The sequence below is a fragment of the Ctenocephalides felis genome, unplaced genomic scaffold (genome assembly GCF_003426905.1).
Source record: "Ctenocephalides felis isolate EL2017-DRISC unplaced genomic scaffold, ASM342690v1 CF-g0.4_SCAFFOLD_03265, whole genome shotgun sequence".
NCBI classification, from domain to species: domain Eukaryota; kingdom Metazoa; phylum Arthropoda; class Insecta; order Siphonaptera; family Pulicidae; genus Ctenocephalides; species Ctenocephalides felis.
In genome coordinates this window covers 79,099-103,463 of record NW_020539419.1, presented here as the reverse complement: position 1 = coordinate 103,463, position 24,365 = coordinate 79,099, and the positions used below count along the sequence as shown (strand labels likewise).

The window sequence follows — 24,365 nt, the reverse complement described above, 5'->3', positions numbered from 1 at the left end:
TCGGACCTTGCTCTCCGAAATGGCCCAAAGAGAATAATCCATACGATTCGCGTCTGGTGAATTCGAGAGCCATTTTGCGGACGTTTTGAAGTTCGGAACGTTGTTTTTCAGCCATTCTTGGTTCACTGAGCTTTATGATACCGTGCCGAGTCCTGTTGAAACGTCCATTGTTTGCCACATAAAATGTTTATCTGCCCATGGCTTCAAAGCAACCTTCAGAATACTTTACCGATAATATTGCGCATTTTCCTTGACGCCAGACACGATGAAAACGATTGGAGATCGCCCATCTGCGGTTACAGCGGCCCAAACCATTATCTGTGGCGGGTGTTGCCTCCTGGTGGCCAATCGATGGCTCATATTCTTGTCTGAACGTTCAGTCAAGTAAACCCTATCGTTTTGAGAGTTTACGAATTGCGCAATTGAGAAAATTTTCTCGTCGGAAAACACAATGTTCGGAAATTTACCACTTTCGGCCCGGCGAAGCAACTCCTTAGCTCTCTGAAGTCTCACTTGCTGCTGCTTCGGCGTAAGATCATGTGCCTTTTGGATCTTATAAGGCTTGACCTTGAGATCATTTTTCAGTATTCGGCGGATGCTACGGTCAGATATGTTGAGTTTATTTGCCATTTGATTGGCACTTCGTCGGGGATTTCGCTCGAGTCGCTTTCTCACTTGTTTGACCATCTCATGTGACGTTGCAGGCTTTTGGTGACCACCTCCATGACGTTTTGCGATGCTACCAGTTTCATTGTAACCAGTTATGGTGCGATAAACGAAAACTTTATTCACTTTAAAGTGTTTGAGCCCTCGAACAATCGCTGGTTGTGATTTTCCAGCTAAATGTAATGTAATCACACTGTTAAGTTTGAAATCCATTACTAATTTCTTTTTTCGCATTCACTGTCGATAAAATACTTTTGTGCGCTTATAAACAATACACCAAACTATAATTTAGCTAACTTACTGACAGTTGGTACCCGTGCATCAGCTACGCGAGCGGTTCGAAGTTGGTTACACTTTGAGTGCCGGACCCTGCAGTTCTTTTTCGTCGTCTACTCACAATCGAAATATTTTCTTCGCTTTCATCAGCGTTCGAGTCTGTTTCAGAGTTTTCGAGGTAAGATACTCCAACTGTACCATTCTCACTTACAATGGGCTTATTATTGCACGATATTGGACATTTTACTTCCAATTACTTCTTCACAAAAAATCCGTCGTTGACAAATTTATCTGGAGTACAGCATAGCCATGGTTGAGTGATACTACAAGCCCAGTCCTTGAGACTGAGTCTTCGACAATTTTTTGTACTCTTCTATAGCCTTTTATTATTAATTTTTTTTTTCGTATCTTGATTGCATGTGCTTTTTGACTTGCAGAAATGATGTAACGTCAATTCGCTTATATCATTTTTATTCTTGTCCAATTAAAATCTTAAACATTTTTTTTAAATAACATTCGCAACACTACTACTAACACTAAGAGCGGTCTGCACAATCTGCTTACTCACTTTGATTCCATAACATTCTTCAATGTCCATAAGGGCACGTAAAAACTCATTGAAAGTTTATAATTATCATCACTGTCACTTCACATTTTCACAATAACTGATTTAACACTAATGAATTTTAACAAACAAATTATTTTGAACGATTTACGCAAATAAAGACGCGGCGGTGATATTGTTAATGTTACCTACATAGCGATCGACTACAACATTGAATCATAATCCTTCGCCAGAAAAAAGTGCAAGGGTTTTAGGACATGATTAAAGCAGATTTAGTAACCTAAAGTTCGTAAAAAGGTATACGTATAAAGGTTTAGACTTGAAGAACTTCAAGCGTTTAAAAAGGTATACGTCAAAATATCGAGGTGTAATTTTAGGTTAGGTATTTAGTAAGGTTGCTTTCTATCCTGAAATATTCTTGTATATATATATATATATATATATATATATATAAACACACACACACATATATAAACATACCAATAATAAAACATGTTTCAATTTTTATTTATTTTTTAATATCTTATTGGAACAACATTGCCAATACGTTTTCTCGGGTATTGTGATATCTTTCAAAAGATATTATTTCAAATTAAGTTCATTTATTTATTTACCATGTTATCACCACGTGCATAAAAGTGTTCGAGAACCTATATTAATAGAAAAAAAAGATGATTTGCTTGTACATATAAAAGAGATGAGTATTTATTATGTTTATTATGTGAACCAATAGTTTAGATACTCTTGAAATCTTTTGAATCGATAGCTATCAAATATTAATCATCACATTTAAATTATTTAATTTTCTAAAAATAATATCTAATTTATCTAGATATTGGAATCCACTCTGTAAGATGACAAGTAATATAATAATGTTATTAATTACCCTAAAATAAATGCATATTTCAATACGGCTCCTCATAGCTCATGATTTTTCAAGGCTTCCTTGGTAACTAATCGAATATGAATATGTATAAGCACCTTAGAGTAACTCTCCATTAGAGAACATTATTATTATAATATTATATTATACCTTTTACTGGATATGCAATTGTTAAGGACTTAATGTGCTCCTCGGAGAATTCTCGAGTAGTCACTATTTCTGAGTCACTGCACTGAGACGCATCTGCTTGCTCCAAAACCTGAGACTCATCCGCCTGCTGAAAATCCACTGGAGACTCAACTGTAACTTCAGATGGATTTTCTTCCACATACCAAATTATCTCCTCGTCAAACGCATTATCAAAAATTGTTGGCTCAGCTCGCAAGCTTGCGTCCATATTTTTTTTTATTAATAATACTCGCCAACTGTAGTTCCTTCTTATTCTCCCGCATTTAATAATTTTGTTGAATGACTTTCTCAACAAAAACTTTGCTTGGAGGAACATCCAAACGACCGTTCACCGTTGCGGTCAGCGAATTTAAATGCTCAGTATCTTCTAAAATTCAATATTTCTATTAAAAAATAATTAAATTACATTTTATCAGAGAAGAAAAGAGGATACATACCGCTGATAGCCAACACTTTTCCTTCGCCGCCTTTATAATTCTCAGTTCTCTTCCATGACAATTCTGCTATGGCACATACCTATCTTTTGGGCTTATACACTTTAAAGGCATAATGTCCGAAGTACTCGATTCCATCCACAACACTAATCGTTTATCGTTCTTTGCATTTTTATAATTATATATAAAATATATATAAAAATATCCTGAGCGAAATCTTGACAGCAATGAAGAGTGAACAATAAACACAGGCACTATAACTTATGCCGCTAAAGCGATGAGTAATCTTTCGTTCGATTATTTTCGCCATATTTCGGTCCCACTTCGTAGTTAATTTGTCTTTATGTTCAACGAGCATGTTAAACAAAAAATCTTCCACTGGTAATTTTTGTTATTTGAGCGTTTATATATTATTTATATATTATATATATTTGGTTTGGCTGGCTAACATCAGAAATAAATCTTGAAGCAGACTGTAATAAAAATAATCGGTATCTGACGATAACTGTAGAGGACAATGTTCCAAATTGTAGACATAATAAATTCCACGATATATTATGTTTTATATTTGGTTTATTTTATGTATGATTAGTATTGACAACACTATGTGTAATCATATTGATCATTTATAAAATGTAGTTGTGGGGAAATCAAGCAGGCTTGTGATTTGTAGAAAAAACAATTGGACTTGTCATATTATATATTTTGAAATCAGTAATATTTTATAATGAATAAAATTTAAATATTTTTATACGATGGGAGTTTATACTTTCATAATCATTACAACTACCACATTGATCACGTCGGGGTCACCACTATCGGAAATCAAATAAATTACCGAATATAAAATATTTTTTCTTTAATACGGTGATAAATTTTGTAAATTTATCTGAACAAAATTTTACATTGTCAAAAAAAAAATGATCCAACAAAACTCAACGTCAATTATTATTTTTTTTCCTCGCTTACTAAAATTGACGCGACCTGCCAATCTCCCACATAGTTAGTATTAGTTTATTTAAGGGGGTTGTTCTTTTTTTTGTTACAAAACATGCAAGGTATTTGTTTTTGTTTTTCTCGAAATGTATTTATCATAAAGACATGCGGTTTTTTTTAAACAAAAAGTACAAAATCATAGAATATTAAGAAAATTTTTATTTATTTTTTTTCGCCGTCATTTTTTATCCAGGGGGCGCCAAAGTGGGCATTGCAAAATCGATCTCGTTTGCGGTGCCACAGATAAATCCGTTGCGCATCGCCTGAAACAAAAAAAAAACGAAACTACGTTGAAGAAGAAGTTTGAATCCAGTCCCCCTACCGAAATGAAAGAAAAAAAGCAAGAGGGAAAAAATGGCAGCTATTTTAAAAAAAAGTTTCAAAAAAGGCCTTTTTTTGGGACGAGAAGGTTCGCATAATTTTGTTGCGTAATGTTATCAAGTTGTTTGAGGTAGGGGGACTAGGTATTGCAGTGGTGAACAAATTAAAAAAAAAATGCAAATCGATCCGACTTGTAGTTTTTTTTTAATTTGTGGCACCGCATTGAAAAAAGTCAATTTGAGAAAACGTATTTAAAGTTTTTAGTATAATGTACTAAATACACCATTTAATTTAATGTACGAAATACACCATCGTGTTCAAAGATGCTGCCACATTAAAAAGGTCATGTGCATGAAGTATTTTAATGAAAAAGAGGCAGCTCAATAGCTCGCGGAACGATAAAAAAACGCTTTCAGAAGATCATACGTATTGAGATATATATATCTATAACTTCGTCAAAAAAATAGATATTGAGATGATTTTTTTTAAAAATAATTTTAAGGTTTTTAGCTTTCATAATATCAAAAAATCTCAAAACCGAAACAAAGAAAAATAAAAAAAGAACAACCCCCTTAAAATGAAAAGGAAAAGTTTTGAGAATTATAATTTTGGCAATGAGACTCGGGAGAAACAATAGAGAGATCCGAACTGACACTTGCACTACTTTGTTTCCTCCGTGCTGTCATTATGATGAGCCTATCTGTCCAGTTGAGATGCGATGCGTGTTGACAGGTCGCTACATAACCATTCCAAATTTTAATATTACTGAATAAAACACTGCGTTTTGTACAGTATCTATATCTCAGGATTTTTAAACTATTAGAAATACAACGGTGATTAAATATACATGTTAACTCTCCCGCTGCATTGTCGAGACTGACTCTAAACGTATCGTAAGGTGGTACAACTTTCCTTTGCATATTCCAAATATCTTTCTTTGTAATCATGGAAGCTCTCAGTGGTAATTCTTTATTATAACAAGCTTCACGTATGTTGTTTATAATGAAGTCACCATTTACGCCAGCCTTAATTTGTTCTGAAAAAATTATAAACAAAGATTTAACTTTTTATTTTATTTAATAAATTTAAATAGATTTAATAAAATTTATAATAAAGATTTAATTTAAAATAAAGAATTAACAAAAATTTCATACATGATACTAAATAATCTTTAACTATACCTTTGATGTTATTTATCAAATTTTGGTTCATTCGCACATATTTTGTCAAATTTTCATGTCCCACATGTGTCTTCCAGTAATCAGATTTAACATGTCCGTCATTATATATCTTGCATATGATTCGTGAGGGACAAGCATGTCCAATTTTTTTGGTACCCCTTGAAATTTTTTCTAATATTTGATGTGTGTAAGACCGATGGCAATTAAAATACAGGATGGTGCTTTCATCTTTTGTTTTGTGTGCTTCACATGTTAGGTAATATCGTTCTGTTCCGTTTCCGTTTTCCAGCTGTAAAAATCTACAGCAAAAGTTGTAATTACAGAAAAGTGTGTTGTGTTGAAAATCTCCATAATAAAAAGTTTACAAACCATGAATTGAAGAAAAAAGCTTTTGTTCTTGCTCAATATTAATTTGATGATCTGACTCAATATGATTATGCAGAGAACTGTACCGCGTATAGGCCTTCCCACAATCCTCAATGGGACAGGTAATCCGAAGAGCCCTTATAGATCCTATAAATTGTCAATTATTGTAATTTTTGTGGATGTAATATTAAACATATTTAAATAGTATTTATATTTCAATACCTGTAAACACCTTCCGAGAGTGCAGCGATAAAATATTTTTTGGTGTGGGTCTTGTAGGGGTCGTTTGTAAGAATGTGGGCGTATGTAGAAGGAATAGGTGAGGAAGGAATAGGTACAGAAGAATTAGGTAAAGAAGGATTGTGTGACGAGGGAAGAGCGTATGAATGAAATGATGTGGGAGGAATTGGTGACGAAGGAAGAGCATTTGATAGAATGTCTGTGGAAGGAATTAGAGAATAAGGCAAAGCATAAGAATGAAGTGCAAGAGATGTTTCAGGATTAATTCTAAAATTATTGTAAAATGTGCGGTGGATATTGGAGTCTTGTAAAGAAATATTTGGAAATGATCAATGAAAGGTTTTAATGTGCCTTTGCAAAGAAAAAGGAGTATTTAATATCTTTGGGCAAAATGTACATTGAAAATTTCTGTAAAACTGTTTTGGCTGTTTCCCATGTATTAATCTGTGGCGGGAAAGCGAACTACTACAGGAAAAAGTTTTGGAGCATTTTTCTCTTTCATGCTGAATGAAAAAATAACCTAAGCTAACGTAATGTATTATTAAAAAAATAATTGATGTAAACCTAACCCAAAGTAACCTATTATTAGAATAAAACTTATGTAGAAAATAGAATATAATAAAGAAAGTAACTAAAAACCTATGAAAATCTATCAAATATGTAATCTAAGCAAATCTAATGTAACCTAAGGTGTAACCTATAAAAACATATCTCTTATATAAATAATAATAAAAATCTGCAATAATACCTACTTCTAAACCTATCTAAACAGTGAAAAATGTTGATGATATATAAAGTAATCGGTAATAAAAATACCTTAACTTATTCCTTAACCTTAACCTTAACCTATATAGAATGCAAAAAGTAATAAAACCACTAACGAAACAAATAATTATTTTAATAATTATGGCAAACGCACGATTAAAATAAAACATATGCTAAAAAACATACATAATTCACAAAATAACAGAAAAAGAAAAGAACCAAAAACACACCGGAAAAGGAATGGATAAACTAGAGTATGAAGCAGATTAATCACAAAATAAAACATAATAACGATAAAATCCCATTGAGCATGCAGCAAAAGTGAAACACTTCTGACATATAATGCAGCAAACTTCACACCTCATTTTAGGTATACTACATACATGTTAGGCCTAAGTTTAAAGTAAAGTTTTCGAAGTTATATTGAAATACATTAGTAGTTTCTTATTATAAAAATAAATTAAATTAAAAAATATGCAACCCAAGTCTCATGCTCGCAGTTAAAAATTTTGTTATTTCGTTGAAATTGCAAATAGAATGAAAACATTATTCATTACTATTTATTATTATTCTTTTAAGCATAGTATTTGGTATTATTAATCATCTATAAAAAAGATGTTTTTATTATGACTGATAACTGCCTCAAAAAATAGTTTTATAAAAATATGATAATGTATATGAATCACTCCATTGGAATTCTTGCATACTTCCCAACATCTGTATTAAGAGGAAATACAACATATTTGTGAATAATTTCAGTTATGGGTCATGTTAATAAATCTGATGTTTCACTCATCATATATTCCTCAATTAGATTTGCATGGATGCTCTTACAAATCTTCTTTCACTTTAAATTCTTCACCTATTATTGCAAATTGATTCTGTTTTGAACAGAAAGCCACATTAATTATATTGACAATTTTACCATTACGTAAAGCGCAAAATGAACGGACCTTTTTATTATTAACATTGAATGTAACATCTGACAACAACGCTGAGGATATACTATAATACTATACTTATACTGAGGATTAGATAGCATAGACTTGTCACAAACTCTGGGCATGGCTTCAGACTTTACATCTTTCGCTATAAAATATTCTTTTGACTCAAAGTATCTTTTATAATTTTGCTGGAATGGTTTCTCTGACTTCCGTATGTATTTTTCAAGACCTGCATGTAATTTTCAAATTTAAAGGCACTAAATGAATCTAAGCTAAGTATAATATATTATGTATGTTATGACTTACATTATGATCTCCATATAAAACCTTAAAACTTTCAACAAAATAATGATGTAGCTGCTCAGCATAATCTAAAAGATCAATTAATAACGTTTTGCTACTTCAAATTTTAATAGCAATATGTAAAGTAAGAATTTTTTTATAAAAGTCATTCGAAATATAAGATTTCAAAACTACTGGCCCACAATACAATAATAATTGTCTTAATTCTGTAGCTTTACACGATTTCACATATATCAATGATCGAGGCTTCCTAGCAAATTCATTGCTCCTCTACATTGCTCTTAAATGCATATAATCAAGTGGTACATTAGTAACGCAACCAATGTACGGTATTTCAAGCAATCTCGTATGGCCATTGTGGTATTCTTCAAACCTGGATTTTAGTTTATTGCTTAAGTTATTGTATGTGTTCTTATCCGATGGAAACTGAGTTGACTGCCATTTGCTTTTCTTTTATCTGAGATTAAATTTTTAATTTCAAAAGACAGAGGTTGATCCTGCTGAACTGTTGTTTCTGGAGTGGCAGCTACAGCTGCATCATGAAGGGTTTTATTAAATTTGTCACAGTCAACTTCCGATGAGTTTTTAAGACTAATTTTGAGATTAGTATTGTTTTTCGTTTTGCCGCGGTATAGTTCCCAGTTTGTTTTCCTCGAATGAAGTCTATAAGGATTACAAACATTGATAATTAAAGAACAGATAGTAGTAATTATAGGTAAGTGATCTGAAGAGAGATTGTAGCTTGAATGAACATCTGTGTACCTTGAGTTTGAGCCCTTCATTATGAAGAAATCCAATAAATCGGGCTTTTTCATTGGGTCAGTTGGCCAGTAAGTCGGAGTGCCCGTGGAAAGAGTGCCATACTTTTGTTGGACAATAACTTCATATAGTTTTCTTCCTTTTGTATTAATCAGTCTTGATCTCCAAAATGTGTGCTTACTGTTGAAATCTCCACCAACTATAAACTTATTTCCAAGAGATTCAAAGAATTCAGGAAATTGTATATTAGTAATTGTGGTGGACAATATACGCCAAAAATTGCTATTGCAAAAGATGACCTTTGTACTGTGATTGATGTTGCTTGTAAGTAATCTTTATTATATTTTTCAAGTTTATAGTGATATATATTATTAAATTTAATTAAAACAGCTATTCTTCCGTAAGCTGTGCAATCTGGATGAGTAGTATGATAGACACGATAATTTGAATTACACATAACAGAAAAACGTTTATTTTGTTTTCATTGAGGTATAATATTACTTTGTGTTCATGCTGCATGAACCCGTTGGAGTTCCATAGTCCTAGATTTATAAATTTAACTATAAAACTATTTGATTTTTTGATACGGGTAGATAACATATATATAATCATAGAATTCGGTTGCATAAGATGTTGAAACATGTTTTTAAATGCTGTGAAGAATTGATAATGGTCATTATTAGCAGAATTACTATTTACTATATTTGAGTTTTTGCTTCTATTGGATTTTATGGCTTGAGAATATGACATGTGCTCCGTGTTTGTCAGTCTACCAAATCGTCGTGGAGCGGCTGCAGTCTTGATATTTATAGAAGACTTGTATGAATTATTTCTAGATTTATTTTGTAGTAAATGTTTATAGATAGAACAAGCATTGTAGTTTGCTGAAAATGTAAATGCAGAAGACATTGGGGGATTGCAAACTGTCTTCTTTGAGTTTACAAGTCTTCACGAATTCCAAAGGTTGGTTCAAGTACATTGACTAAAATCAAAATTGTTGTAAAAGACCATATACTACTATCGATGAACATATATTTCTAATAAAAGTAAGGTGTGATTACATTCAGTCATATGCCATATGTTTTATTTTAATAATATTATGGCAATTGTGATTGCTGATAACTTTGTAAGAAATGATATTAATAATATTTATCATAATAGTTAATTTAATTCAAATATTATCTATGACAGTTTTATTTCAATAATATAATGGCAATTGTGATGGCTGATAATTTTGTAAGAAATGATATTACTTGTATTTTCCATGTGAAATAAATGTACATAAAATCGAATCCACCTGTTAAAATTGCCAATAAGGCCTATGTTAGGCTCGTAACATGTAGCATATGACATTTGATCAATAGGCAGTCCATGTAGTGTAATGTCTATGCAATAGACGCAGAACAAATGATCAACAACGACAACAGGTACATCGAGCATTTATATATGATTCATTCCTGCGTCTAGCATTATTCTATTCAATTGTTCCAGTATAAGTCCGATATTGAATATTATAATTTTCAAATTGGTAATTGGTGCTATGGACAAGGAATGGCCGCATTGTTATGCTCTGAGATTCAAATCACATATGCACCAATTACAAAGCGATAATCACGCTATCGTCATTAATCCTGATAAAACACCAGCTGGAGAGCATATTTTTAGTTTCAACGCACCCGTTGTTGATGATGTTGCTGGAATCATGATTTATGGTTGAAAGTTGCACGAGAAATTGTGATTTGTAGAAGAAATAATAATCTTCATTCTAATCTCGTTCATTGATGACAAAAATCGTTCATGTGAATATTAAATTATTGAATAAATTAAATTAAATTAAATTATAATTCAATTAAATTAAATTATTGAACGTAATAAATTTAAATTAATTTTCATGAACAAATATTACAGGATCCGAAACAAACAAGAACGTTAGCTCAAAGGATTATTATGCGTACCGATTAAAGAAGATGTGGCCTGGAACTCGTACCTGTTACAAATTCTTCTACTTTGGCAAGTATTCCACTACCCAGGATAGTAGATTGAATTGTATTTGGTAGGTGTTTATTACACATCATGATATTACCAGGTTTCCTTCTTAAATACCATTTAATTTCCAGATAATTTATTAGCACCCTTGAACCCTGGATTCTATTCACTACCGCCACACCGTTACTTAGGTCCTAAGCATCCCAACCCACTAAGGAGGATAAATGCACTACCTAGATTTTGATATCCATATTTCTGGCAATTATATCGGGCCGAATAGTTTCATCGAGGTAATAGAGGAAGATATGTAAACGTCCCAGAACCGGCGGCGCTTGATATTGTAAGTATTAATAGAGATACAAATAGTTAGTATAATTTTATAGCGAGGACCACTTTTCAACCTGTTTTTAAGCATTTTGAATTTTTTCATTCATAACTTTTATGTCTTTGCTTGCAACTGTCAGTTCCGTATCATCTGCAAACTGGGTTGAATAGTAACGAACTTAAAATACTGCCTTGAACAATTTCAATATCTGGTACTTCAATACTAAGTTTATATTGCCAGTCGACGAATTGTTGACGATTTGTGAAGTAGGATTGCATCAGGGTCAGTGCGATACCTCTGACTCCGTAATATTCAAGTTTTTTGAGAAGTATATTTTGCGGTACGCAATCGAATGCTTTACCGAGGTCACAGAACAGCACACCGCAATGTTCATGATTGTTTAAAGAATCCTGTATAAAATTCAAAAAGTCCACTATGGCATCGAACGTATTCAACCCCTTTCTAAACCCAAATTGAATATTGCTTGAATAGTTATTGGCTTCAAAGAAATTTTGTATTCTTGTAATTTAGAAAACTCGAGCAGTATGGTGATTGGCCGATAATTGGATGCATCTTGGCGGTCTCCGGATTTATACAGTGGAATGATCCCCGCCTGCTTCATTTTATCTGAAAACTCTCCTGTAGCGAATACACGTTCACGATTTCACAGAGCAACGAAGCTATATACTCGGCTACTGGTTTGATCATTTAGGCGTTTAATCCAAAATCATCAAGTGATGTCTTACGTTTCTTCCGTTTAATCGCTGTAACAATTTCTCTAGAGATGTTGGCTCCAGGAAAATACTACGCCCATTGACATGTACCTTAGCTAAATAAGTTTCAGGCCTAGTCGCTGTGCCGAGCAAGTTCTCAGTTTGATTGACACAGCTACATTCCTAAAAAAATAGTTAAATTCCTTTGCTGCTAGCGTTCCAATTCCAATATCATTTGAATATTTTTGGCCTGTTTCTTGTTTTATTATTTTCCATCTAGTTTCTTGTTTATTATCTGATTTAACTTTATTCGTTACATTTCTTTATTGACGTTCAATTTCCATCTTATTGTTATATAGTCTTTTATAATGTTCAAAAGATTCTTCCAGATCAAGTTGTGACTGTTTAAAAGCATCATACAGAAAATCCACGGGATTATATATAAGATATCGTAGATTGTCTGACTGCGCCGAGATTTTGTTCTTGTTTATCAATATGCGTTTTTAAGGAAACGCGTTGTTTGCTATCTGTTCGAAAATATTAAGAAAAATATTGATTTTTTTATTGCTATTATCACTCTGATTCAGGCAGTTCCAATTAACTTGAGATAGTTTCGTTTTGAAATTTTCTATATTAATTTCATTGATTTTCCTTAATATGCGAAAGTTTGCGTTGGTAGAAGAAATTTTGATATTCATGATCAATGAATATGCTTCATGGTCGGATAAAGAACATGATAAAGTATCAATTGTGAATTGGTCTGATTGTAAGTTTGTAAAAGTATTATTCATACAAGTTTTAGAGTTCACGTTGACATGGGTTGGTTTCATCAATCTATGTTCCAGTCCGAAAGTTGAAGCATAATTAATTAGCGCATTTTTATCATTAGAATCTACTAAAAAATCCACATTCAGGTTACCGCATATGATGATATTAGTTTTTGAGTCAAATTTGTTAAATATGAGCGTTAATTTCTTCAGATTTGAATTCAAAGTCGAATTTAGCGACCTGTAAATAACAATAATAATTGTTTTTGTTTGTTTTCAATAACACGCCGCTACATCGCTTGCAAGCTCAGCATATTGCACTGCAATGTCATTCAATTCTGCGCAGTCAAGGTGATTTTGGCAAAATATTGCAACTTCGCCATGTATGTGTTCACTGCGGCAATAACTGTTAATCAGCCAAATGTCACGAATATTAAATAATTCCGCTTGTTTGTCATTTAACCAGAGTTCTGTCAGACAAAGTAGGCCAATATTATTTAAAACTAGCTGTAAGTGGAATTCTGTCTTAAGGCAATTAAGGCATCGCGCCTTAAGGCAAATTGCCTGAACTTCCCGTACCAAAAATTATTATTTTTTTAAAAACGATTTAACAAGAACTACCAATTTAACTAGATTAACAAAAAAATTTACTTCGAAAAATAAGATTTTTGAGAAACTTTACCAATTTATGGACAAAAAATGACTTTTTTTTGAAAAAAAAAATTAAAAAAAAAAAAAATATTTTATTTTGACACATTTTGGAAGATCTGAACTTTTTTTCAAAGCAATCGTACTGCATTAATTGCATAGAGACAAAATATAAAGCGCGTAAGCGCCGCGTCGCTGTCTAACGGGTAAACATTGGTACGGAACACACACACACACACACACACACACACATAGATCCATTTTTTCTAACGTATGCCAAAATATTCAGAAACCTCTGAAACGTAAAGATATATAAAAATTTTCATTTTCGATTTTTTTGCGATTACTACAACTTACCCTACGGGAAGTTAAAAACAGCTGATTTATTTGATAAACATTGAATGTTCAGACAAAGTATATTTATATTATCTACTTGCCGTTGCTTGGCTGCTTTTGGAGTCTCAATAAAAAACGATCCGCGCATACTTCTTGAGGCCATATTTCCGGCGATTTAATTTTTTCTAATTCTGTATCCAGAACTGATACATTGAATGATGAATATACTTTTGGATGTTTCGATGCAATTTTTTCTCATATTACATTTTCGAAATTTTTATCCCGCAGGTAATTTTTTAGTTGTTTTTCTGTTGTTTCTGGCGCGAGTCGAAACACATGCAGATGTGCTTGCTTCACCACATCTTTTATCAAGGCATTTGCATTTGTGCCTTCGATAGTTGTGGCCTTTCGCTTTGTCGCTTTCTTTCGCCAAAGACCAAGATTAAATTTGGTTCATCTGTTACATTCTTAGTGTCTCAGCGTTAGGTGGTAAAGCATTAGAGGCCACGTCATTGCGGAACGTTTTAATTTGCCGCTCTTCCAGTTTCTTTAGCGCCGTTGCTACTGCAGCACTAACCTGTTCATTTGAGATTTTGCTGGAATCTTGGTCTTGCTGACATTCGATTTCTTCTCATTCAAATCTTTTTTGAATTATTCAAATCGGACCCTCCGTTCTCTTAAAAACTGAGTTACCGTTTGTGGCACTTTTTGCCCCGTTTCTTCGAAACGGCTAGACCTGCCTATGCCAAAAACTAATCAGCCTTATCAATATGAATCGTCTCCTTATCAATATGAATCGGATGTGTTTTGAATTATTCAAATCGGTTGATCCGTGTTTCCAAATCGTGGACGAAAATTTTTATCCGCACACACACACACACACATACATCCATTTTTTCTAAGGTATGCCAAAATGTTCAGAAACCTTTGAAACTTGAAAATATATAAAAATTTTCATTTTCGATTTTTTGCGTTTACTATAACTTGCCCTAGTTAATAAAGAAGAGCACCTGTAACCTTTTATTTTTATAAATAATTTAATTAAATCTACATTAAATTTACATGATGCTTGTAACATTACAATTAAATATTATTTACAATAACAAAGAATAAAATTTTTAATAATATTAACAGTATTACAATATTTACAAATTGTTCAAACTTTTCAAATAATTTTCTATTTTTTACGAAATATTCCATCATAAAGTACTCTGTATACCACTGTAACATCCGTAATTTTTTATTTTCATATTAATGACAACAATTTAAAATTATTGTTATATAAAATGCATGTGATACGTGTAACATTATAATTTCTTATTCATAACAATATCAGGTATAAGATGAAGTTGAATTTGGCGCCGTTGACATTTCGCCTCCGTTGGCCGACCTGCGTCTCTTTTAGTGAGTGCATCTATTCATATTACTCTGTGGTCGTGCTTATTGTTAGCTCAAGTCACAAGTCACGTGTGTCGTGCGTCATGCGTTTATTGCAATTTGTGAAGCAGGAAAGTGATTCAGCGAATCTAAATGCAATAGTATGGATAGAGTACAGAGAAAGCAGCTAAAATAGTGATTTTAATTGTGTTAAATAGAGTTCAATCTGTGCTTCGCATTAGTTTTGATGTTTAGTTCGATTTTGTTTAAATTCAGTGCTTTAGTGGACGATGATTGATCCAATTGGGCGATATAATTATTTGCAGGTATTTTGTTTGTATTTTAATTGATTGATAATTTTCTTGGTAATTTAACACGCGAAAATAGCAAAACATTTGACAGCATTCTATTCTGCATTGGCTTTGATTTTATATGTGAAATAATCGTTAATAACGCTCGTGTTTCTTTATGTTTAATGTTTTAAAATACGCTATTGATTTAATTTTAAAATAAATGTTCGACCTATTTATGATGATTAATTGTTTATCGATATCGTATCAATTTCAGAAAAAGGTTATGGTTGATGCAGATGTTATTTTTATTTTCATTTTTATTCATTTAATTATTTTCTCTCTTTTTTGAGATGCTTCGATGAAATAATATTACTTACATGATTAAAGTAATAATTACTATATATAAATTATTATAATATTTTGTAATTTCAGATGGAGGTGAAAAAATACTGTTGAACATTATGGAGGGCTGTGTGAATGTTTCACTGAATCATCTTATATTCGAGTGCTATATGAGGTGACTTGAGAGAACGATCTTGACAAGTAAGTACATCCATGTTTTTTTTTGCGATGGATATAATCCTGATTAGTACGATTACATATGCCATGTTCTACGAAACATTTTGAGGCACATGTTGACAGTAGTCGATTAATGAAATTCAATTTTTGTACCATATCCTTTTCCAACAGTTCATAATTAACCCATTTGCATCACACAAATAAATGAAAAATTAGTTATTAGCAAATGTTTTTTTGAGTACATGATGCTTATAATGCCAACAGGTGTGGATGTGCTCGATTTAATGAAATAGTCTGTACAAGTGCCTGTTACGTATGAAAACAAATCGTAAATGGTTTATATTGCAAGAACTATTGCATGTTTGTTTTTCTTAATAATTACATATGGTGCCAAGGCATCACTCGTTGGTTATGCAATCTATTGTGCATCGGAACTGATTTCTATAATAGATTAGACAATATTGATGTGGCTTGTTTTTATATTTCTCTATTGCTTTGATAGTAACGTTCGATTTCATCTTTAGACCTTCTGATAAGAACATCCAAATCAAGAGTACTTTCTTTTCAAAACTCTACTTTTCATTCATTTGTAAAAACTTTCAAAATACATATTGGTTTTAATTCCTAATTCTTTCCAATAACAGTAAAACCAAGTAGTTGTAGTAAGCTTTTTTTTATAATAGTTCACAAATGACTTAGTATCCCCACGCAGCACATGGTTGACATATGGTCAACCTATGGTCGTCACAATGGGCTGTGGGGTTAACCTATGGTCAACCCACTGGTACCATATATGAACATAGGTGAACCCATGGCGACACATATGTCAGAGCCCTGGTTTGACCCATGGTCAACCCGACGGGTTCAATACGGGTATACTATGAGGCTGGAATGGTATTGCGATGGGTTAAAATGGCGGTATATTGTGCAATAATGGTTGCATACTTTCCGTGCGTATTTGTAATAAATAATCCATATAGTAATAAATATTGAATGAACTAAAACTGCAATTCCATATGTAACATATTTATTAAATGGTATTTTATTTACACTACTACTAAATATAACTAAATTAAACTAACTTAACTAAATTATTGGTAATCATTATACTAAAACTTATCATTATCTTATTATCTAGTATTATTAAATTTAAACTAATTATTTTATTTTTTATTTTAATTATTTTCATTATTATTATCATTATTGACATTCGGTTCAACATCACCTTCTAAAGCACTGAGAAGAACAAATTTTGAATTATTATAAACTATAGTTTTACATGTTTATTTTATATAATGAAAAATGTTAATTGACATTTTGGAAATATCTGGAATATATTTCAACTTACGGAGCACTCCGAACAAATCTGTCATGAGCATGACGCAGCCATCCTTTGGCACACTGCTCCACTTGGCTCTGCGTCACACGCTGTTGTTCAGATACAATATCTGAAAACATTATTGGTTCAATTATTTGTTTAAATAATAAATAGTTTAAAGTAAGTCATTTAATGCATTAATTAATACCTATAATCATTTTTACTATCAGGAGAGCCGAAAAATTCTTTTCGGCTTTGCCACCAACCCAGCTATACTCCTTCGCTACCACATCCTTAAATACTTTTTTTAAAAGGGATATGGTAGCGCTTTTACAATCTACGCCACCAACTCGTCCTAGGCGTGCTTTCTAAAATGATACAGTATATGTAATTGATTTGTCCATTTTATCCATTCAGAAACATATCATATTTACCAATTTTTCTGCTATTGACGCATCTGTCAATAGCTGCTCCACATCTAGCAGTTCTGCCTCTGTCCGAACAGGAAATTTATTATAAACTGCCAGTGTATAATCAGGCAAATCATTCGCCTTTTTACACTGGCAGCACTGTTTACTAATGCCGTTCATTACAGCTTGGAGCTTGCTGTCGATGGTGGCATTCAGCTGCTCAAATTTTAGATTTATTTTTGTGTCCAGCCTCGAAATAAGTTCCTCCAAATCTGTTTAAAGTTGTCTTAACTTCATAATGTACATTAACATTGAAGAGAAGATGGTAGATAACCCTCCAATGTGGATTACTAGTCACTTAGAGAAGATCTACTGGTTGTTTCTTCTTGAGTCTTCTGGGTCGAGAGTCCAACAGCAGCGGTTGTATGATGGAGTTTACGTGGTTATGTAGCCGGGCAAAGTGGTATATGCTTCTTTTACTGACCACTTCTTGTACTGTTTCCATATGGAGGTCATTATGCAGGATTTCGTTAGATACATACCAAGGCGCGCTTGTGATAAGTCTTAAAATTTTAGATTGTTGTCTCTGTAAGGCCTTGATCCTGGTTTTGCTGCCGCATCCCCAGAGCTCGAATCCATAGGTCCATATAGGTTCGTATATAGTTCTTGTACAGTGATCGCTTCGAGTGATGTTGTATTAACCAATACAGTGACCCGACTTTGCTTGGTGGCTCTTTTATTTTTTGGTTTATATGTTGTATCCAGTTTAGTTTATGGTCCAAATGAATACCGAAGTATTTGATGTTGGAGACCTCTGGTATAGCCTTGTTATTCATGCTGACAGGAGGACATTTACCTTTTTTTCAGCGTGAAGGTTATATGGCACGACTTGCTTTCATTAATTTTTACTCTCCATTTTTTGGGCCAAAGTTCAATTGAGTCTAGATGCTCTTGGAGTATTTTGCTGGCTACAAATATATATTTGTTTGATTATATTTTTTTGCCAATACCGTTTAGCATTCTTTCGGACCCTGAAAATAAAATTTCTACATATTTTGTGACTACAGTGGTCATTATAATTTTAATAGCTGCCTATAAATTGATTTCCTTCTTAATCTTGCATTTGAACAATGATACCTTAAATGAAAATTATAATATAATTTTGTTCGCAAATAATATAATTTATCAAAGTAATTTTAAACATATCCTCTGTAATAATATCTTCAAAAGCTAAGAATTCCTCATACGTTTTAATTGGCATCCTATCGAGCTTTATTCTCAAGCTTTTTGTAGAATTGTTTCATCTTCTTATCTATATATTTTTCTATTTTATCTACAAACAAATGAATATAATGCGATATGAATAGAATTGTTAAGCAATATTTCTTATTTACTTATTTCATCATTTGTGTCCGATGAACTTGTAATATTCGTAATAGTATTTGTCTCTGTAATTTATATAGAATCATGTAGTTACCAAATTAATAAATAATACTCGATTATAGGTATCTATTTTGCCCATTGTTGGTATATTTTAGGAAGCTTTTTAAATATAGTTCTCGTCAAATATTTCAACTATATTGTCGGAACACTTATTTTATCGTCGGCACACTGTACTTTCAGAGTGGAACAATATTTACGTACTCGGCGTCGTCCTTATTTCAATTTTTTTTTAAATATATTTAAATTTACTATACACCGAAGCCATATTAAAAACAATTATTTTAACAAATAGGTAAGTACTTACTTGCATAAACCACAATAATAACTCGATAGTGTTTCCAATTTTTGGATGGACTTTTTAAATTCTCGAGCCATTCACGCATTTTCTTGTATTCGATTGGTTTAGGAAAATATGTAAAATCTTGACCTTCTTCGTGGAATAACCACGACGAGGATGGTACAAGATCTACTTTTTTTTCTCGTTCATCTACGAATTGCACATTCATGTAAATTTTATCCAAATAATTAGCACACTTTCTTCACTAAAGGCAATATTTTTAATTTACCTGTATTATCAGTTATGTCCGATGAATTCGTAGTATTCGGAATAGTATAATATATGTCTCTGGAATTTAGTTGGAATCATGTAAGTACAAAATAATTAAATAATAATACTCGATTATAGTTACCTTTTTTGACCATAGTTGGTATATTTTGGAAAGCTTTTTGAATATAGCTCTCATCAAATATTTCAACTACATTGTTGGAAACACTCATTTTGTCATTGGTACACTCTACTTTCAGAGTTGAACAATATTCATTTTTTGGAAATATATTTAAAAACTATACATCGTAGTCACATTAAAAACAAATATTTAAAAAAATAAGTAAATACTTACTTGCGTAACCCACAATTTTTTTAAATTCTCGAGCCATTTACGCATTTTCTTGTATTCGAATGGTTTAGGAAAATATGTAAAATCTTGACCTTCTTCGTGAAATAACCATGACGATGGTGAAGGATCTACCTTTTTTTTCGTTTATCTACGAATTGTACAATAGTGTAAATTTTATCGCAATCCATTTCAGATAATAATAAACACTATTTCTTCACTACAGGCTAATCGCAACTAGTGTTAGAACGATAGTATCGATACTGAGTAAGTATCAATACTTTGACTTCGATCCTGAGTACTTTTGGAATCGATACTTCGGGCCGATTCTTTTGGCGGTATCGATATTTTGCGCCGATTCTACTCAAAAAGTATCTGCTATATTTTTTGACCCCACCAAAAGTTCGAACGCATTTTATGAACACCACTCATTCTCCGCTCTTCATAGATAACAAACGAAACAGGCATTAAGTCGAGTGCGATATGGTTTTTGTTAAAGAATATGTACATGGTCTGTTCAAAAAGTTTTCGTAATTTTCGTTTTTTCAAAAAAATATTTATTTATTCGTCTACATTAATGTGGTCCCCTTCAAAGTAGTCCCCCCCAGATATAATACACTTATGCCAGCGTTTTTTTCAATTTTCGAAGCACCCTTGATATTCACTTTTTGATATGTCCTTGAGCACTCTCAGCGATTTTCTTCAATCGAGGAAAACCGCCGTCCTTTCATGGGTCTCTTCAACTTTGGGAATAGGAAAAAGTCACACGGAGCCATATCTGGTGAATTTTTGCACTTTGCAACACTTTATTTCATTTTTTACGCAAAAGGGTCTGGGCGTGTTTCCATACAGAATTGGCCCCACCCTGGTATTTAAATTATTTTGATGCCATTTTATAGGTATTTTCGAGAAAATTCGATATACCAAATTTCAAATCCGTAGCTCATCATTTGGCCGAGATATCAGTGAAAACATGTGAAAGTGGCCCCTTTTTTCAAACTCACTTTTTGTCGGAAATATGAGAGATATCGAAAAACTGTTTACGTCATTCTATTTGTACTGATCTTGTCTATATTATTTATAATGAAATTTTCGACCAGTACGGTTAATTTGACTACTTTCTAAATAGCATCATTTTAAAGCCTGTATATTTTACTTTTATTATCCAAAATTATATTTAAATCAAAGTGGAACTTTTTATAAAAAGTTGAAAAAACCGAAGGTAATACACGCGGAACCCGTAGAATATCCGTGTAAGTAGCGTCTCTCAATAGCAAACCAGTGCACATTGCGCTTGGCGCGCATCGGAACATATTCTATATAAAGGTAATACTTATTTAACAAATAAAACTAGATATATACAATCATGTCTTTTATATTCATATATTTATGTATATAATTATTGTGGTTATATATTTATATACAATGTTTTTTTGTTTTGAAATTATACCTAAAACTTTATTTGTTTTTATATTTTATATTTTATATTGTTACTGTATATTATTTTATAACGATAGAAATACATAAATAAATAGTCACTATATTTACCATAGTAATATGGAAGTTAAGTTACGAAGTTATTAAGACACTTTTAATCGTAGTCGCTATCATTGTTAATAGAAACTGTTTAACTTGTTATTAACATTGTTAATAGAAACTTTTTAAACACTTGTTTATTGCAGATTTTGCAATTTTCCGGCATTATTGTTTCTATTAAGTTTATAATTATGAAATTACTAAAATACCCACTAAACCATCAAAGCTCTCACTAAAATAACAATGGATTTGAATCAGAAAAAATCTAAATACAGATTTCACACAGAATACAAAAAAGCAAACAACTAAAATAAAATAACTGTGAAATCTATGATAGTAATTACCAAAACATTATATTTTCCGATATATTATAAATTCTTGAAGTAACTATACTGGAAGCAGCTTAAACACGAACTGATGCATTTTTAAAAATAAAATTAAGTAACAAAGCTAGAGCATTTCAAATTATTAATAATTTTTTATATTATATTCTTCTATCTTTGTATTATTGCAGTATCGATAAAGATATGACAGAGTAAAGAACGTATTTTTATCTCAATATTCCAATTGTTATTCAAAGAATAATTGTATATTTAGTTTTTATTGTGATTGAATGGTTGAATGCATCATTATTTTGTATACACAAAATATAAATATAAAAGACATAATATTTATAACAGAAAGAACTACAGTTTCTATTAACAATGATAGCGACTACGATTAAAAGTGTCTTAATAACTTCGTAACTTAACTTCCATATTACTATGGTAAATATAGTGACTATTTATTTATGTATTTCTATCGTTATAAAATAATATACAGTAACAATATAAAATATAAAATATAAAAAACAAATAAAGTTTTAGGTATAATTTCAAAACAAAAAAACATTGTATATAAATATATAACCACAATAATTATATACATAAATATATGAATATAAAAGACATGATTGTATATATCTAGTTTTATTTGTTAAATAAGTATTACCTTTATATAGAATATGTTCCGATGCGCGCCAAGCGCAATGTGCACTGGTTTGCTATTGAGAGACGCTACTTACACGGATATTCTACGGGTTCCGCGTGTATTACCTTCGGTTTTTTCAACTTTTTATAAAAAGTTCCACTTTGATTTAAATATAATTTTGGATAATAAAAGTAAAATATACAGGCTTTAAAATGATGCTATTTAGAAAGTAGTCAAATTAACCGTACTGGTCGAAAATTTCAAATGAAAACTTATTTTCAACTTTTCATCCAGTAAATGACAATTTTTTAACATTATTCATTATAAATAATATCGACAAGATCAGTACAAATAGAATGACGTAAACAGTTTTTCGATATCTCTCATATTTCCGACAAAAAGTGAGTTTGAAAAAAGGGGCCACTTTCACATGTTTTCACTGATATCTCGGCCAAATGATGAGCTACGGATTTGAAATTTGGTATATCAAATTTTCTCGAAAATACCTATAAAATGGCATCAAAATAATTTAAATACCAGGGTGGGGCCAATTCTGTATGAAAACACGCCCATACCCTTTAATACAAATTCTTTGACTTTTCAATTCTTCCATTGTAAAAATCGCCGAGCTCAGAAAAACACGTCGAACCTTTAGCGACTACCACAGACAAAGTAAACAGTGAATATAGCTGAAAATTTCATCATACTTTAGGGGCATGTATACCAACACAATAAAAAAAAAATTTTGACAATCAGACACTCCAGACCCGCGAAATTTAATTATTAGTAATTCCGGGTACTTTTTGAACAGACCTCGTATGTCCTCAGTTCAAAGCCACTGATTAACAATAAATAAAAGAATTAGAGTTCAAGATTACTGTATGTCCATAATATAATTTCTGTTACTTCCGAGAACATATGTTTATCAACGATAATAAGTTTTGTATATTTTATGGAAAAATCTTGTCTGCGAAATTGCCGCGGCGTAAATGAATACTTTCGTCACAAAACAATACTATTATTTAATTATTGAATATTTTTCCATTTGAAATAAATTAGCCGATACTAAATTCATAAATGTATACTGTTGTCACAAAACGATACTATTTTCTAATTATTGAGTATTTTTCCTTTTGAAATAAATTAGCCGATACTAAATTCATAAATGAATACTTTCGTCACAAAACGATACTATTTTCTAATTAATGAGTATTTTTCCTTTTGAAATAAATTAGCCGACACTAATATTATAAATGAATACTTTTGTCACAACATGATACTGTTTTATTTAATTATTGAGTATTTTTTCTTTTGAAATAAATTAGCCGATTATAAATTCATAAATGAATACTTTCGTCACGAAACGATACTATTTTCTAATTATTGAGTATTTTACTTTTGAAATAAATTAGCCGATACTAAATTCATAAATGAATACTTTCGTCACAAAACGATACTGTTATTTAATTATTGAGTATTTTTTCTTTTGAAATAAATTAGCCGATACTAAATTCATAAATGAATACTTTCGTCACAAAACGATACTATTTTCTAATTAATGAGTATTTTTCCTTCTGAAATAAATTAGCCGACACTAATATTATAAATGAATTCTTTTGTCATAAAACGATACTGTTATTTAATTATTGAGTATTTTTTCTTTTGAAATAAATTAGCCAATACTAAATTCATAAATGAATACTTTCGTCACAAAACGATACTATTTTCTAATTATTAAGTATTTTTCCTTTTAAAATAAATTAGCCGATACTAAATTCATAAATGAATACTTTCGTCACAAAACGATACTGTTATTTAATTATTGAGTATTTTTTCTTTTGAAATAAATTAGCCGATACTAAATTCATAAATGAATACTTTCGTCACAAAACGATACTATTATTTAATTATTGAGTATTTTTTCTTCTGAAATAAATTAGCCGA

General features: G+C 31.5%; 1 protein-coding gene across 1 annotated transcript; it reads right to left on the bottom strand.

Annotated features, from left to right (window-relative positions):
- Nucleotides 1-225: 225 nt before the first annotated feature.
- Nucleotides 226-879, bottom strand: LOC113382056. Its single transcript, XM_026620617.1, has one exon. It carries the CDS (start codon nucleotides 877-879, stop codon nucleotides 226-228), a length of 654 nt encoding a protein of 217 aa, XP_026476402.1.
- Nucleotides 880-24,365: the final 23,486 nt, after the last annotated feature.